The 18806-nt window shown below is 36.2% G+C and overlaps 2 protein-coding genes, 1 long non-coding RNA gene and 1 pseudogene across 3 annotated transcripts; 2 read left to right on the plus strand and 2 right to left on the minus strand.

Moving 5' to 3' along the window:
- Window positions 1-1940: 1940 nt before the first annotated feature.
- LOC120136685 lies at window positions 1941-5735 on the minus strand. Its single transcript, XR_005517369.1, has 3 exons — window positions 5724-5735; window positions 3693-3699; window positions 1941-2192 (listed from the first exon to the last, which is right to left on the minus strand). It is a non-coding gene; the product is annotated as an uncharacterized LOC120136685 (long non-coding RNA).
- Window positions 4945-10855, plus strand: LOC120136669 (annotated as a pseudogene).
- A 570-nt stretch (window positions 10856-11425) lies between these two features.
- On the plus strand, window positions 11426-15047 carry LOC120136657 (isoamylase 2, chloroplastic-like). Its single transcript, XM_039152622.1, has 3 exons — window positions 11426-11557; window positions 11944-12060; window positions 12200-15047. The coding sequence occupies exon 3, from the start codon at window positions 12292-12294 to the stop codon at window positions 14893-14895; it is 2604 nt and encodes an 867-aa protein (XP_039008553.1). The 5' UTR covers window positions 11426-11557; window positions 11944-12060; window positions 12200-12291; the 3' UTR covers window positions 14896-15047.
- A 270-nt stretch (window positions 15048-15317) lies between these two features.
- LOC120136678 (apoptosis-enhancing nuclease-like) lies at window positions 15318-18541 on the minus strand. Its single transcript, XM_039152638.1, has 7 exons — window positions 18425-18541; window positions 17415-17566; window positions 17204-17337; window positions 16674-16894; window positions 16371-16577; window positions 15873-15953; window positions 15318-15740 (listed from the first exon to the last, which is right to left on the minus strand). The coding sequence occupies exons 1-7, from the start codon at window positions 18463-18465 to the stop codon at window positions 15488-15490; spliced, it is 1089 nt and encodes a 362-aa protein (XP_039008569.1). The 5' UTR covers window positions 18466-18541; the 3' UTR covers window positions 15318-15487.
- Window positions 18542-18806: the final 265 nt, after the last annotated feature.

Genomic DNA, 18806 nt, shown 5'->3' on the forward strand with positions numbered 1-18806 from the left:
AACTACTCTATTGCGGCGTTTGTTGAAAAACACCACTATAGATGGACCCTATTGCGACATTTATTGAAAAACGCCACTATAGATGAACCCTATTACGGCGTTGATATAAAAACGCCGCTAAAGTACTACTCTATCACGGCGTTTATTGAAAAAACGCCACTATTGATGAACCTATCACGACGTTTGTATAAAAACGCCGCTAAAGTTATCATTTTATGGCGTTTGGAGTTAAAACGCCGCTATATGTTTAAAGTTAGCGGCGTTTACTCTCAAAACGCCGTTGTAGAACAGTTTTGCTATAGTGATAGTTGGATGAAATGAAAGTTAAGGTACCAACATAGGAGCAAAAATTCAGATATCAACTTGAGAGTAAAAATTCTTTAAGTAGTAATTTTGAGTGAAAATGATTAGTTCATACACTAAATATATATTTAAAACTTTTTTATTATTTTAAAGGTATATTTTTTTGACTTCATCATTAGAATTCGAAATCAAGACAAAAAAAATTATTATCTGCTAAACAGATTTTCAATTCCATAGAATAAGCAAAAAGGCGGCAGGATGGTTGAATTATGGCACTAGTCGGCCTCCACATGGAAACCTGATAATGCAGGTATTACCAACGGTGACAGTGTAGTGATGATTAGGCCTGGAAAGGAAAGGAGGCAAGTGAGCCAGCACGTCACACACACACTCGTTATCCACCTGCCTCAGCCATTGACAACAGTAGTCTTGCCTGTCCTCCCCTCGTTGCCGGTGCCTACGCCTGTGCCTGCGACTGCTGCTACGACGACTGTGGCTGCTGCTACTACTACTGTGAGTGTTCCGGCGAGATGGCGGAGGCGAGAACGGGGATAACGGGAGCCCTCCGCACGCGTAGTTCACTATGTTAAATTGAGAAGCACAAAGTGGACGAGGTGGTGCACTTACCCGTGGCAGGGTATTAGGCATGGCCAGGGTAAACAATGAGAAGAGGAATAATATTGCCACGATCGCCACCTTTGTCATTTTCTATATCTCAGCCTTTCTTATTCTTATTTTGGCGTATTTAGAAAACGTGAAGTGGAAATTTGATGGGATTTTAGTACGTCTGCATAGTTTGTATACAGTTCCATTTATATTGGGTTCATTCCTGAACTTGTTGCTTTCTTTCTTACATTATTAAGATTTGTTCAGAGGCAAAAAGAATATGGAAATAAGCATGGCAAAGAGAATGAGGATACAGTTTCTTGATCATGTTACGGATAAAGTTTAGGTTTCCCAATGGGTTTGTGCGTTTACTTTGTTATATGTCCATTATACTAATATTATAATTTTTCAAGACTGTTTAATAATTTCTCCAAGAAAATGGAGAATTTATTAAATTATAATAAAATAATCATGAAATTATTATAAAATATTAATCAATAATTTTGTTTCGCTTCTAAAAGAATGAAGTGGTGCTTTTAATAGCATATAAAAATTAAATTTATTATTTTATTTTAGTACATTAAAAAATTTATAGTATATAAAAATTAAATTTATAATAATATATTAAATTATTCTGGAAAGAGTTGAGAATAATGTCAATAGCATCAAATATTTTAAATTTAAAATGAAATAAATATTTGAAAAGATGGGTAGAAAATGAATTTAGATTAATCATATACAGAAATATGAAAGGATTTAGATAAAATTTAAGGAAGCAAAAAAATATATAAGTTAAACTCAAATTCGATTCGATTCGATTCGATACGCAAAGTACAAGTAAAATTTCCAAGGGCGTTTTTGGGTATAATATCAAAGCCTTTGGTTTGGGGTTTTTTAAGCAGGAAGGTTAAAATGAAACCCAGATAAATTATTTGTAATTGGAGTAAAGCAGAGGCTACATAAATGGATTTGTTCAATGAATTTTAAAGCTTAAGTGACAAATAATTAGTTCATGAATTCTGTATTCCGTAACTTACTTTTACAATTCATGTTTATCAGCAAACTATACAAATTCTTCTACCTCCTGAAGAAAAGAAAAACAAAAAGAAAATCCCCTCCTAACTCCCAAGTATATTTTTTCCCCAAACTATACAACACCCACATCTCTAAAGCATCTAGTCATGCCAGCAAAGGAGTAACACAGCACATCTCCATATAATATAAAGCCTTCCCCTTTGCTCTCTAATTTGCTTTGAACACCTTCTCCATGATCGATTCTTCATCTCACAATCCAGCCACCTGAATCAAAAGCTTCTTCTTTTGGTAATATCTGCAAGTAATGCGAGTTTTCTGTCTTGAGTTTGAGTGGCTATGGAGGATCTTGAAGCCCTTTTTATAACAACGAAATCAGCTCAAGATATGAACATGTGGTGGGTGACAAACGATTGGCCTCCAAGCTGGGGTCATAGGCCATCATGTCCCACGCTAAGAAGATAAGGCCGAGTTATTTCAAAAGCTTGTCTGCTACCCCAAAACTATCTTGAAAGTGAATTGTCATTTATGCCTCACATGCATCATCCATCCTATTCATGCTTTTACCTTACCCTTCGCCTTTGTTCATCCACTGTTACCCATCATAGCACAGTGTGCGGCCTAGAAATCGATCACTCAGCCAACTGTAAGCCTGCTATTCTCGAGTGTCACGTGTGCCATGTCGCCGGTAAGGCCTAGTCAATCCAACATGCGGGCCAATTATGATTGCCGGATGTAATGATAAACCAGTTTAAAGCCTCGTGTTTCTTAAATGTGTTGTCCTACTTATCCTGGTGGCCATGGCCATACATGAAGTCATTGACTGCTCTTTTAGTGAACAATCTTCAGTCTCAGCAACAACTTCACATCGCCTTCGATGTGAGCCGTAGAGTGAACATGTCGGGTAAGATGTAGGCCATAGTTCAAGAAGGTATTGGCGATGATCATGCCACGTTTGTTCTTGGGAAGGGAGATAAGCATGTCGACTTCGATGATAACCATGCGGGACCAGCTGCCCACGTGAAGGAACTGTCCCATTGTAGCTGTTGGCGGTAACAGATTTGCATGGAACAGGAATTTTGCATTAAACTTATCTCAAGGCAAAAGGAGAAAAATCAGGAGAACCTGACAAATGTGGTTTAGTGTTTACTGAATTTGATTGAGATGCAAGCTGTACCCCAGGTGGTGGTGGTGATAAGGAAATGCACACATCAGAAAGAAAAAGTAGAGGAGGTAATTAATTTTCTTTGTTGGAAGAATGAGAATGTTGCTGCAAACTTGATACAATTCAATGGAATAAATCCAAGTTGTCGGGGGTGGTTCTGTAACATTGTTTATTGTTAAGATGGAGATTCACAAGTACCATATCTTGGCTGCCAAATTCACGGAGCTGAACACATCATGGTGGTGGCAGTGGTGGTGACGATGGAGGCACGTCGTGAGGTGGGTGTGGGGGGTGGGGCAAATTGTAATGGAAAATGCTAATCACAATGCTCCAGCAAGTTTGTACAATTTTAGTTCCATTAGATCCACTACCTGAACTAGAAAAAAAATGTTTTTATGAGCGAGCACATTTGCCCAATTGACTTTTTATATTTTTTAAGCCATGGGTTTTAAATCTACTAAGTACTAGGAGTACTCCCATCTCCTTAGGTATGATTAGGACTAGATTTATAATTTGTTAAAAAATGTTTTTTTAATAATTTGAGTGATTGTAAGTTCAGACTCTTTCTTAATTATTAGCATCGCACACTCATCCTACAAACATAACTGCTCGAACCCAAGACCTTAAAAGAAGAATAACACTTCTTTTAACATCCATAGTCACTAACTCAAAATAATATTTTAATGATAGGAAATTAAATAAAAAAACAAACTATGGTTTTATATACTTAATTGTAGAACATAAAACTATAAGTATTGGGTGTAGAAATTTTAAATATAAATCTAAAACAAATATAAAAAATACTAAAAATATATAAAAGAAATCATATATAGATGGTTGAAATTATTTTTTTATGAGTAACATTTAAATAGAGTTAATTATATCATGCATCCTTAAGTTATGATTCTCATTTTAAATTGGTCTTTAAACTCTTAAACGTTTTAATTTTATCCTCAAACTATAACTCTCCTTCTAAATTAATCCTCAAACTTTTAAACATTCAAATTCATCCCCAGACTATGACTCTCATTTCAAATTAGTCCCTAAACTTTTTAACATTTCAATTTTATTATAAATTGTCTGTATATGCTAATCACATCTCATGTTAATAAAATCTTTAGACCAAACTATATTATTATATGTTTGACAAAATATCGAATTTAGGTTAAACTATGGTTGAAACTAATTACATATTTGGAAGATTTAAAAGTTTGGGGACCAATTTAAATGAGGATCATAGTTTAGGGATGTGATTAAAATATTCAAAAGTTTGAGGACTGATCTACAATGGGAAGCATAATTTAGGGATGAAATTAGAATATTCAGAGGTTTGAGGACCAATTTAAAATTAGAATCTTGATTCAAAGTTGTATGATGCAATTGACTCAATTAAGTGATGTAAAGTTATATATTTGAAAAAAATAAAAATATAATCCAAATGTCAAAAAGAGTGCGTGAAGAAATAAAAAAACGTGAAAGCGTCAAAAGGGAAATCCTGTCAACAAGAGAAAAAAATTCAAATATTTGACGACACTAAAACTAGGTAAAGTTCCGTACTTTTTGCCGCCATTTCATTGGCACTCCTACAAAGCTCTTTGATTTCGAGAAAAAAAGAATACTAATTTTCACCTGAGTTTCCTAAGACAATCGAATCTGATTTTGATTCGTAGTTGGTTTCCTCAATTCAGTTTTGTTTTTGTTGTCGAAAGTTCAATTCTCAAAAAAAAAAGCCTCGCCATTGTCAGGTTGGTTTTTGTTTCTTCCTCTGGTTTCTCATCATTACCCAAAATCTAACAATGGTATAAACTAAGATTTCAATGGCTTTTAGTTCAAGGTAAATTGCACCAGCCGGGAAGGAAAAATGGCGAACCTTCGAGATATATCCGTTTCAGCTGCGTTGAATCTTCTTTCTGCATTTGCATTCTTAGTGGCTTTTGCAATATTGAGGCTTCAACCAATTAACGACGGGTTTACTTTCCGAAATGGTATCGAAAGGGGGCAAGAAGCAGCCCTAGTCGATGTGGACCATCTGTAAACAAATTTGTCAACTTAGATTGGAAGGCATATATTAGATTCTTGAATTGGATGCCTGCAGCTTTGGGAATGCCTAAACCCGAGCTAATTGATCATGCTGGGCTCGATTCTGTTGTATATATTCGAATTTACCTTCTTGGGTAAGTTTTCTTTATATGCCCTTTTGGCTGCTATTTCTGTTATTTTTCCAAATAAAGGAACAAAATGTGTGGTTAGACATAGTAACTAATAATATACTAATCTTTTATTAGAATTTGGAAGTGAAGTATACTATTTAGAGTTCCATATTGTTGTTTGCTGTGGATGAAGCAGTCTAATATGATTATGATGCCTTTTATGTGCAGCTTGAAAATAATTGTCCCCTTGGCTGTTCTTGCTTTCTTAGTTTTGGTTCCTGTCAATTGGACGGGGGAAACATTAGAGGGTATCAAGAATCTGACATTCAGCGACATCGACAAGCTGTCGATATCAAATGTTCCAGATGGGTCAAAAAGGTCAGGAATAACCTTTTTTTAAACTCTTTTTCTTATCGAATGCGATGCTCTGAATCTCTGATTGTTATCCCAAATTCATCAGTTACGACATGGGAAAAGATTGGAGTCTCGTGTAGTACCGTACAATTTAGGGTTGAATGGTTCAAACCAGGGATTTAAATTAGGTTGCACCAGTATTTTTGGTTGCGGATGCGTTTATCGCGATTGTGGACAAAATGAATGCTATTGCAATCATTGAGGGTATCGTGGTTGTGCAATAACGGTTTTGGATGGCTCCATTGACTCTACATAATGGCCGCTATTCCGATAGGAGTCCACTATTTAAATCCCTGGTTCAAAGAGTGACGTCAGTCAGTCTATTATTGGCACAAAGCAAATGAAAAGCTTATGCTTAGTACTTTCATTTCTAAGGGATTGTGTACGAGTGGAATTTTAGAGATAAAAAGCCAGTTTATGCCCTCATTGAAGTAATATAGTACGTTGTATCTTTTCCTTTTCAGCTTTTACATTCACTTGAGTATTGTTATACCTTAAATTTTTCATTTTGCCCAAAATATATGTTTAATTTCTTTGTTATGAGAAGGTTCCGGCTTATCATTTTCAGGTTCTGGGCTCATATTGTTATGTCATATGTATTTGCACTTTGGGCCTTTTATGTGCTATATGTTGAATACAAAATAGTAGCTTCTATGAGGTTAAAATATCTGGCATCAGAAATATGCCGTCCTGATCAATTCACAGTAAGTTTTTGCTTTGTTCGCTGGCTAATGCCTATGCTGTTGTGTTGTTATTTAGAACTGCTGATTATCTTAGACAGGTTGGTTTGTTATTGCACTAGAATTTCTAATAAAAAACATCAAAACACATGCATATTCTGGTACCGACACCATATCTAGCTTGAAGACTTGAAGTACTTGGATTGTATGTCTTGCAACAGCTTCAAAAGGCTACCTTTAAAATTTTCAATTATCATCAAATAGTATTTCATATTTTATTCTCATTAAAGATGCAGGTTAAGATGTTTGCATTTTGATGAAGAATTTCAGAGATACTCAGTTTCTGACATGACAGATTAGGCATTCATGTGTAGTATTGAAATCAGATACAGACCTAAAGTTATGCTTCTTAACGTATCATACAATGAAATAGTGAAGTGTTTTCTTAGTATTAATCTAGTATTTTAGCACATTTTGAAGTTATACGTCTAGTATAAATATGAGCTGTCTTATACCTTCCTATCTATCAGGCTTTATGAAGTATATTTGTCGAAGGCATTGTATTATCATTGAATTTGGCACTCATCTTCAAGGATGCCCCCCCTTTTCTCGTCCCGCAGTTTGGTCTTTCAGGCTCATTTTTCTGTTATAACTGCTTAGGTAGTATCATTGCTCCTTTATTCACCTGAATGTTTTTAGGTACAATGAGCCTTGGGCTACATGATGGGAGGTAGCCCTCTCCCATTCCATAAACAAGGTCCTTCATCTTAGGACTAAAGATTCGACCTTGAATAAAAAGGACACGCTGTTGGTGTAAGATAGATGGCAGTTGTGACAATTATTTGCAGCTGCCTATCATGTTTGAAACAATCGGTATAGATGTGCATGCATGCTAGAGCATTTCTATCACACCCCAGCTTTAGCACTTGTATTTCATTTTCCTCTCTTTTGTTTACTTTATTATGTTTCTCAGTTTCTAGTGAGAAATATTCCGCCTGATCCTGATTAATCAGTTAGTGAGCATGTTGAACATTTTTTTTTTCGTGTAAATCACCCTGATTTTTATTTTACTCATCAGGTTTGTTTCTTTGATAAGTTGATTCACCTATGATAATTTGTCTGGTAAATAAGTTCTACGAAGCACCAGTACAGGGGAGGAGGATAATAGGCCGTTTCACATGGAAAATAATAAAACCTTGCAATTTTTTGTATTGATGGTGTCTAGAAGTACTATATTCTGTTTGCCACTGATGAGTTTCTATAACATACTGCTTTACTCTGTAACTTTGATAGGTTGTATATAACGCAAATAAGCTTGCAGAGTTGGTTGAAAAGAAGAAAAGTTTAAAAATTGGTTTACTTACTACCTTAATAAGTATGAGAGGACTTCAAAGAGCTCGACCACAAGGGTAATATATTTGCATGACAAACTTACTATTGACATTTATTTAGCTCCATTTCATTTCTTGGTGGAATAATAGTTAGCTGATGTTGACATAAAATGCAAATACTATTCCATATTGATTTTCAGCTGCCCAGTTCATTATCTAATATTTTGTAATTATAGACAGGTTTCTGTGGTCTATTTGGAAATAAAGTTGATGCAATCGATTATTACTCCTCTGAGATTCAGAAGCTGAGCGAAGCAGTAAGTTTCAGTATACTGTAGTGACTGTATTAGGGACTTTTTTTCAATTTCACGTATGTTTCTTGCAACACTATGTACCTTTTATTCTTATTTTTACAATTATCATTACATCTTCTGCTATAAACATTCTTGGCATAAGGGGAAGTAGTTCAAACAATTTGTTAGCATTGCATATCTCGATGCTGAACCTCTATTATATGGTTAAAGGTTCCAATAGGAGTCTATATCTTTTGTAAATTGTTGTACTGTTTATCTTGGTTAAGAATCACTCCTTCCTTACGTCCGCATTCCACACACACACATACATTGACTTGTTAGAGTGAGAGAACTTGTTATGTCAATTTCTTATTCGATTAAGGAAAGAATTCACAGGAGCAAGAAAATAATACAATAAGACGATATATAGTTTACCTATCAGGAAATGTCATATACTCTCCCTCCTTTTCTTCCCTTCTCTTTATAAGGGATACCAGAAAACATGAAACTGTTTTGTCAAAGAAAACAATAGAGTTTGTTGTTTTTTCCCTTCTTTTAATGTGTAATTTAGTAACAAGGAAACTGTAATGTTGTCATTTTTATGTAGGAAGCTTCAGAAAGAGAAAAAGTCCTGAGTGATCCAAAAGCTATAGTTCCAGCAGCTTTTGTTTCGTTCAAATCCCGATGGTCAGCAGCTATATGTGCTCAAACTCAGCAATATCATGACCCAACAATTTGGTTGACAGAATGGGCTCCTGAGCCACGTGATGTTTATTGGAGTAATCTTGCTATACCATATTTTGATCTTACTATTCGGACGTTGCTCATGGCTATGGCACTATTTTTTCTTATTTTCTTCTTCATGATCCCTATAGCTTTTGTTCAATCTCTAGCCAATATTGATGGGATTGAGAAGGTTTTTCCTTTCTTGAGGCGATTAATAGAAAAGTAAGTTGTTTGTCAGTGTTGTTTCGTTAAAGTAGCATTTCTTTGTCTGCCCTCAATATTTTCCTCTATATGATCAGTCTTTCATGCGTTTGACCTTCTAAATCTATCCTAAATTATATCTCCATCTTGTTTAACCTTTCAACCATTGTCAATGTTCTGAGACTTGAAGGAGAGATTTCAATTGTTGGAAAACACTTTTTCAGGGAGACTGTCAAGTCCTTCATCCAAGGGTTTCTTCCTGGGATTGTACTGAAGATATTTCTTATTCCACTTCCAACAATTCTTATGACAATGTCCAAGATAGAAGGATTTCCATCACGCTCATCTTTGGATAGACGATCAGCTGGGAAATATCACCTATTCCTTCTCGTCAATGTATTTCTTGGGAGTATTATCACTGGCGCTGCATTTGACCAGCTTAAAATTTTCCTTCACCAGCCTCCAACAGAGTATGTACCTAACTCTTTCCAGAAAAATTTGATGTATTAACACGCTTTATGCTATAATATACGTGACAATATCTTCTGACAGACATGTAGCTATTTGCACTGAACTACAATATGCCAATTCATTAGGTATTATTATAAACCCTTTCTATGTTTTGGTGACCAGAACTGACACAGTACCTTCATAGTTTTTAATCCATGTTAGACCTCTGATTTTGTTTCATTCTTTTTACCATTTAGTTCCTGCCATTCTATTTTCAGTTGCAGTGCATTCTTATCTCTGTAATAATCCTATTCATGTGCAGCCCCTAAGATCTGAACTCTCCTCATGCTATTTATATTATGCTGTTTTATTTGAACATACCAGACAATATGCAGGTCTGATTGACTGGAGATATTGTGTTATGCAGGATTCCGAAAGCCGTTGGTGAATCTATCCCAATGAAAGCCACTTTTTTCATTACTTATATAATGGTTGATGGATGGGCGGGGGTTGCAGCAGAAATCCTCAGATTAGTACCTTTAATCATTTTCCACCTGAAAAATATGTTTTTAGTGAAAACAGAACAAGATAGGGCAGGAAGCAATGGATCCTGGTTGTTTGAACTTCGCAACATATGAACCAAGGATACAATTGTATTTCTTGCTCGGACTTGTTTACTCTGCTGTCACACTTGTACTTCTTCCTTTCATCATCATCTTCTTTGCTTTTGCCTATGTGGTATTTCGTCACCAGATATTTGCTGCTTTAAGCTGTATGGAGCTTTGTAGCTTCCCTATCTTGTTATAATCCTCACCCGTTCTTGGTTTGTTTCATGCTGCAAGGTTATCAACGTATATGATCAAAAATATGAGAGTGGAGGCTCATTCTGGCCAGATGTGCATCAACGTCTGATCATTGGATTATTAATATCTCAACTTCTTCTAATGGGATTGTTGAGCGCAAGGAACGTTGAGAAATCAACAATTGCACTCATTCCTCTTCCTATTATGACCATCTGGTTTCACCTGTACTGCAAGGGTCGTTTCAAATCTGCATTCATTAGGTTCCCGTTGCAGGTAAGGAACACTTTCAAAGGAAAAGAGTTTGCAAAAGTTAAATTTGATGGAACATTAATATAAAGAGTATATTTACAAGATCTTGTAAATATGTTAAATGCCCTTGATACTTTTGCTATTCTTTTCTAAACTGATGATAGTCTATTTAGTAGGAAAAATTATCGTGTTTCTTCATCTTTATCTGGATGACACTTGTTTTTTCTATTAAAACACAGGATGCAATGATCAAGGATACACTGGAACGGGCAACGGAGCCGACCTTAAACTTGAAAGACTACCTTAAGGATGCTTATATACATCCAGTTTTCGAGGGCAGAGACTACTTCGAGAGCCCACAGTTGGTTTCGGATGAAGAGAGCAACACGCTTGTGATGACAACGAGGATGGGTAAACAGTACGCGGAATCCAGTACTACAAACAGTAGTTAGAGATAGAAGGAAGCAGCATCATTGTTCAGTTTTAGCATTTGGTCATCATGTTGTTCTTGTAGATATACGAGATTTTTGTATCGAGTTGTGAAATGTAGTAACAAAGATGATTGAAACAAATTGCTCATACAATGTTCACAAAGTTGGTTCAGAATGAATTTATGATAATCAGATAGGTGGTGCTCATGACAATCGACAACAGATTATCGACGATTTTTTCACAATCAACGGCTCTAGATATATTATAACAATCTCATATTTTTCTAAATAATTTTTTCGAATCCTTATCTAGCCATTAATAATTGGAATTTTTGTGTCCAAAAAATTAATTTAAACATTTTATAAATATGGAAATCATTTAGGTTATTATGAGCCGTTGGTACATTTCTTTGTAATCAATCATTACTCCAAAGAAGAAAAATATTCCCTTCTCCCACAACAAGTCAAAACAAAAAAGGCAATCTTTTGTTTTGTTGGCACGAAGTCGCACCGTTAAAGTCACAAATCACATCGCCGGTTTCATAGATGATAAATAAAAAAAGAAAAGAAAAGAGGGGTAGATCAGAAATGAATGCGGTTGTGCGGTCGTTACGAAAGCTATAATTTGCGAGCAACGACAAATCTGCACTGATTACACTTACTACACCCATTTCTCGTTCTCCCTTCTCATTCTGGGCTTCTCAGCTTTTAGAACCAAATGCTGTAAGTTTTACTTTCATTTTACTCTTTGTCTGTTTCTTTTTCTTCTGCTACGTTTTTTTTTAATTTCTTGATTATCAGGGATCATATCTGGCCCTATATGCTTCTTTTAACAACTGGGCATTAGCTAGATTTTCATTATGAATAGTTTATGTTTTAAGTTTCCAAATTTCCTTAGGCTGCCGGTTTCTTTTAGTTTCGATTTTCATGTATGAAAACCTTTCATTTATTTTATGCATTGTCCACTGGAAATGCTTGACGTTCTACAATTGCATTCGTTAGCATGGATTTGATTGCTTTTGATACAAGGAAACTGCGTGGTAACTGTTTCTGTTATGAATTTGTTTTGGATTCGTTGTTAGCAATTGATTTGTTAATAATTGTAATAGGTTTGTATTTAAACAATTATGCAACAAACGAGAAATATCAGAATTCAGAAGTGCTTTCTCAATGTTGCTTCATTCTCTTAATTCTCAGTCCATTTACTCTTTGCTTTATCGATCACGGTGAGTGTTCATCATCTCTGCTCTATCAGCTTTCTGGATCTGAATCCTTTTAAGGTCTTGGTGTCTAAAACCAGTCAAAATAGTTATTTTGTTTTAGTTTACTGATTGAAAGAGCTAACCCTTTCTTTATTTCGAGCAGAAAGTCATCTGTAATTCAGTAAGGAAAATTGTCCTCCTTGTAAAGATTTTGTTAGCTATCTGGTTCAGAATCATTTTCTACTGCAAGCATACATGGCTACTTTTTTTTCGTTCTTTAAAATAGGGCCTCATGGCCTGAACCTTGGAGGCACTGAGTTGTCTAAATTCTCGGTTGTCACCGGTTATCTTTGTAAAAACAAAATGGGACAGAGCCTTCAGAGAATAGATGAAGGAAGAAAGTTTTTACCCGAAGAAATTGGACAAAATGCCACACTTCCTCCTCGGAGCCTTGGTTTGAGATGCTTTGCTGCGTCACGAGTTTCTGTTGAGCAAACTGAACAGTCATTCACTAAAACTAGCCAAGTTGATGAACTGAAAAATCTGTCGACTTTTCTTTTTAGTACTGAAATTGGCGGTCAGGTCAAAGTTTTTGTTGGAAAGAAAAGTGTCAAGTATGTAGTAGATATTGAAGTTTCATCGCTGCAGTTGTCTAGTGATGACAGTCGGCTTGTGCTAAGTGGGGGCTTATACAGATCTGATCGTGATATAAAAAACATGATCATTGAAACCCCATTTAAAGTGAGGTCATCCAGTGAGTTAGCACTTGAGTTGGAATTTGAAGCTAAAGAAGTCCCATGCTACTTCTCGTTCCTGCTGAAAGCCTCATCAAATGCAAATTCGAGTGGCTCGGAAATCAGGAGCCAGACGAAGTCTAGTTTTTGTGTACCAATTGGTTTTGATCAAGGGTGTCCAGCTCCATTGGGTCTTTCCTTTTCAACTGGTGGTTCAATGAACTTTGCAGTCTATTCAAGAAACGCTGAAAGTTTGGTCCTGTGCTTGTATGATGATAATGCATCAGAAAAGCATGCTTTAGAACTTGATCTTGATCCTATTGTTAATAAAACTGGTGACATTTGGCATGCTTCGATAGAAGGTGCATGGACCTTTGTGAGCTATGGTTACCGGTGCAAGGGAAATAGAGACACATTCCATGCAGAGCGTGTTCTTTTGGATCCTTATGCTAAGATAATCGGGAGTTCCATTCCTAATCATCATGAGTCCGGTTTGCTCCTGAAACATCTTGGGCGACTAATGAAGGAGCCTGCTTTTGACTGGACTGGTGATGTTTTTCCAAACATAGCTTTGGAAAAATTAGTGGTATATCGTTTGAATGTTATGCGATATACTGAAGACAAGTCTAGTAAGCTACCTGCTGATGTTGGAGGGACTTTCTCAGGTGTAACTGAGAAGGTACAGCACTTCAAAGATCTTGGCATCAATGCTGTCTTATTAGAGCCAATTTGTACATTTGATGAGCAAAAGGGACCATATTTCCCATGTCATTTCTTTTCTCCAACAAACCTGTATGCACCTTCTAATGGTTCTGTATCTGCTATCAATTCAATGAAGGGGATGATTAAGAACTTGCATGCCAATGGTATCGAGGTCTTCCTGGAAGTGGTTTTTACCCATACTGCCGAGGGTGGAGCCCTGCAAGGACTTGACAATTCATCCTATTATCACAAGACTGGTATTGAAGATTCAGAAGCTAGAAATGCTTTGAATTGTAACCACCCCGTTGTTCAACAGTTGATTTTAGATAGTCTCCGGCATTGGCTGACTGAATTCCACATCGATGGTTTCTGTTTCATTAATGCTTCATGTCTGTTGAGAGGATTTCACGGTGAACACTTGTCTCGCCCTCCCTTGGTTGAAGCAATAGCTTTTGATCCGGTGCTGTCCATGGCTAAAATCATTGCAGATTTCTGGGATCCATATGACATGATGCCGAAGGAAATGCGTTTTCCTCATTGGAAGAAATGGGCAGAAATGAATACAAAGTTTTGTACCGACATACGAAACTTTTTTAGGGGTAAGGGTGCTCTGAGTAGTCTTGCTACACGGCTTTGTGGGAGTGGGGACATATTCTCTGATGGCCGAGGCCCAGCATTTTCGTTCAATTTTATCGCCAAGAATTTCGGACTTCCTCTTGTGGACTTGGTCAGCTTTAGTAATGCCGAGTTAGCATCAGAAATAAGTTGGAACTGTGGGGAAGAGGGACCTACAAGTAAAACTGCCGTGCTTGAAAGAAGACTCAAACAAATTCGTAATTTTATCTTCATTTTGTACATTTCGCAGGGCGTTCCTGTTCTTAACATGGGAGATGAATGTGGCCAATCTTCCGGTGGCTCCCCATCGTATGGTAGCAGAAAACATTTAGATTGGAATGCTATGACAACAGGTTTTGGTATTCAGACAACAAAGTTCATCTCGTTTTTGAGCTCACTAAGAATAAGGCGAAGTGACCTTCTTCAAAAACGGAACTTTCTCAAAGAAGAAAACATTGAATGGCACGGAAGCAATCAATCACCACCAGGATGGGAAGACCCCACATGCAAATTCCTGGCAATGACATTGAAGGCTGACAAAGTAGAGGGCCAGCTGAATCCCGAGGTTTCTGAACTAAAGGGTGACCTGTTTATTGCCATTAATGGAGCTGATAAAACAGAGACCATAATCCTACCCCCGCCTCCCGAAGGGATGGCATGGCGTCGAATAGTTGATACGGCATTACCATACCCAGGCTTTTTCTCAGTTGATGGTAAACCTGTTCGTGAGCAAATGGTGGGGTTAGTTGCTTATGAAATGAAGTCCCGCAGCTGCACTTTGTTTGAAGTTTGTAATGACAACAGTTAATGTAATCCAATTTCCCCTCCATTTTCTGCACTGAAAAACTTTATAGACCAGTAAATGCACAACCTTCTTTTTCTGTATCATTACATTTGTAGAATAATTTTGTAATGGCAACAGATTGAAGTATGCAAAAACATGGATGGCTTTCAAGGTAAGCAATGCTGAGCATCCACTTCTTTTCAATAAATTATAAACTGTTCCTATATAAACTTCAGCTGCATAAACGGGTGAACTGCTTTTGGATTTTCAATTGCTCATACGCATGAAGAACAATCTTCAAAATCATATTTACAGAAATGTTAGAAGATTGGTTTCTTTCAATTCCCCCACTAGAATTCATGCTATAACCATTGGTCCGATTTCAATTTTGAACATAAATGTAAAATTGTTCCATTTTTTTAAATTTCATGCTCCTAGACTTGGTAGCAGTAATAGTTGATTCAACATGAAAATATTTCTACTTACATACAAATTGGACAATGCCAATCAAACATTCTTTCGGTTTTCTCTTGGAAACACAAAAACCAAAACATATGACCCACTCTAAAGTTGTATGATATGACCTAATTGCAGCTGTGAAAAGAAAATAGAACAGTCAACTGCCACGGTTGCAATCTTTGCTCAAGTCCAGACACCAACACTTGTAATCAGATATAGAGATCTCATATAGTTCATCTGGGGTCTTCTTTTCCAGTTCCGTTGATTGAAACGAATCAAAGCCGCAGTTAGCTTTTCCATCACCAAGTCTGACCACCTGCTGATGGTCTTGGCCACGCATTCGCTTGTACAGTCTCATCACAGATATAGAATCTTCGAACGGGTCATGAATTCCTGACTGGATATCATACCTGTAAAACAATACACCATGATGCTGGTGAAGAAAAGGGGTAAAAGAAAAGGAGGATATGCGGAGAGAGGAGCGGAGATGGCAAGTTTATTTGATCTAATATTATAATGTAGATCCTGAGATAGCAACTTGCCCTAGGTATGTTTTGGTAAGGTGCTTCAGTGAGTGGCTAACAAGATTCGTTTTCATCAATGGACGGAATTTTGCAGTGTCCCTGCACAATAGAAAAAAAACCAGTGTAACAGAAGACATTTCTTCATATCTCTATCTTACGAAGGTTAAAGATATGAAAAAATAAAGTAAAATAAAAAAGTTCTTTCACAAAATTCAATATTGATTAATAAATAAAGCATAGGATTTAATAAGATGCAAGAACAGAGCGAGTTAATTTGTAAAGGATATCCAATGGCCCCTATTGTACTAAGTGCTGCCACTTGCCATTAATCAGTTATATGTTAGTATAAAGACATGTTTCACCAAGAAGAGAACTAGGTTATGACAACTGAAGAACAAGAAAACACAAGAAATGCAGCACAAAGGGTTTCATTAAAAATTAAAGGCACCATTTTCAATAGATTCATTGTCAAAGGAAGCCTAGCCATTGTATAGACTTTGAACTAGTTCAACCTACCTCTGCAGATGGCCAGGATACTTCATCCTCAAGCAGTCCAAATCATGCTGTATGCCATGACCCACGAGAAGCCTAGCCACCCCTCCATCCGGAGGTATCCTTCCAACAGACTCTCCATTGTATAGTATTTTCGTGATTTTATCTTGCACTTCATTAAGTGGCATGGCATCTCTCAGATGGTCTTCTGTTAGCCCAGTTACTTCATCTCTGAACATATGAATAAAGGCATGATAAGTAATCCGTTCCTCTTTAAAATAACTTTCTCTTTTAAATCAAAATGGACAGAATGGAGAGAACGAATACCTGTAATTAGTGACAGGAATTTGGGGTTGAACGTATGTATGCAAAATTATATTCTCATCTTCATCAACAAGACACACCCTAGCACAAAGGTCAATTGATCCATCACTTCCACCACCTACCATTTCACAATCCATAGCAACGGCTCTTTGAACTTTACCATTTTGAATTTCATTCATGATTGAACCGGCATTAGATTCTATACAAGGTGTGATCTTTGTTCCCTGCAACAACAACAACATAATATTTAGATTAGATCAAGTTATGACTAAAAACAAGTTATAATGTAATATGAATGTGTTTTGAAAGTCTCTATACATAAGTCACCCAATCATCTAGAATCAATCTCAACCAAAATATACTTATTTTTCCTTGTTTTCATGATTTATTTGACATAGAACTTAGAAATGAGGCATACAAAATAAAAAAAAAATAAAATATTATAGACAATTTAAAAAGCGAAGTGGAGCAAAGCTCTATAAGTGAATAAGGTTCTATATTAGCACTTTAATACTTCCACAAAGCTTACTTACAAGGGGAACAGGAGCTGTTATACGGCACATTTGCTTATGTTCATCAAGGGCAGAGAGGCTATCCAAAACTCTTAAACAATGAGTGCAACCCCGTTCTGCAAAAATCTTTGAACATTTTGTTTTCGCTAGTGGATCTACACAGAACGATAAAGATCAGAAAATGGCACGATAAAAAATTGAAAATTGAAAACAAACATGCAGATTATCTTACTATTGATATGTTCTCGCACCGATTCAAAAGATTTGCAGTGCTTTAGACAAACCCAACATCTAGGTTGATGAACCGAATGGTAGGAGATTTTCATGTGCTCTATAAGATGCAACTTTCTATTAAATTGTCTATAGCATGCAGGGCATTTGTGCCTGTAAGAAAAAATAACGAACAATGAAAAGTTTTTACTTTAATGACACATTTGATACATAAGTAATAACATAAGGAAAAGGCTTAACTATTACATGAGTTTCAAAAGAGTTTCCCTAATATAGAAAAGAATTAGTATAACACTAACTTGAAGATAGAAAGATGAGTAAAAACTCATGTAAAAACAGATACCTATCAAAATAAGGTATATATATTCCTAATCTTTGTTTAAATTAAGCCATGTGAGTGGCTAAAAATTAACTAGTTAAGGTAGTTCATTACTGCCTCATGTACTAAAACATGAGAAAAAATAATCACTCCAACTGATCGTAGCATAAGTGCATTATAAGCACGCCCGATACATCATTGTCATCGAACAAAGACAATACCATCTCAAAGATCTAAATAAAGAGAAAATCTTTCAGAGTGTTGCAAGAACAAAAGGCTACTGAAGCATCAAATTACAGTACCATACTTCAATAAGTTTAAGTCTACTTGCTGATTCACCATGTGTACTTAAACTCAGTGTCAATAAATAGAAGCAGCAACAAAGTATGGGGTTAGGGGAAGAAAAGTTCAAAATTTTCACCATTGCAGCTATAAAAGTAGCACTAAGCAATTAATTAAAAAAATCCAGAAGTGAAGAAAAACAAGTGAATCCCAGAAAATTACGAAGTAAATGAGTTACTTTCTTTAGTACCCCAGAAGTAAAAATCAACTAAAAGCGAAGTGAACCAATGACACATTTTCTTCCACAATTTCCCATATTTTCTAAGCATCCAAACATATATAATAAATATATGAGCGGCAATCAGGGAAGAAAAAAAAAGAGATTTAAGATGTAGAAAGAGAAACGGAACCTTTGGGTTTGGGGTTTCGGAGGATCGGTGTCGGAGGCCATTGGAATCAGCACCGGAGATCAAAAAATAATAAAAGGACGAGAAAATTTCCGGTATATAAAAACGCGAGGGTTGAAGGTTTTGGACCTTTTGGAAAAAGGAACTACGATGCCGTTTTGAAGGCGGCTGCCATAAAAACATAAAACGACGATGCCTTTTGGTAGGGGTTGTAGCCTTGTACACCGTAGGCATATGTATTTACTAATTTTATATTGAGAAAATAACCTCAGTGATTAAAAATACCTTATAATATACGATTTTAACCAATTTTTTTTGGATTTGCCAAAATGTCCAACTAAATCGCAATGCAATCGATAATTCGCAACGCGATCTCCGGTATCGT

The sequence above is a fragment of the Hibiscus syriacus genome, unplaced genomic scaffold (assembly GCF_006381635.1).
Source record: "Hibiscus syriacus cultivar Baekdansim isolate YM2019G1 unplaced genomic scaffold, ASM638163v2 tig00001849_pilon, whole genome shotgun sequence".
NCBI lineage: Eukaryota > Viridiplantae > Streptophyta > Magnoliopsida > Malvales > Malvaceae > Hibiscus > Hibiscus syriacus.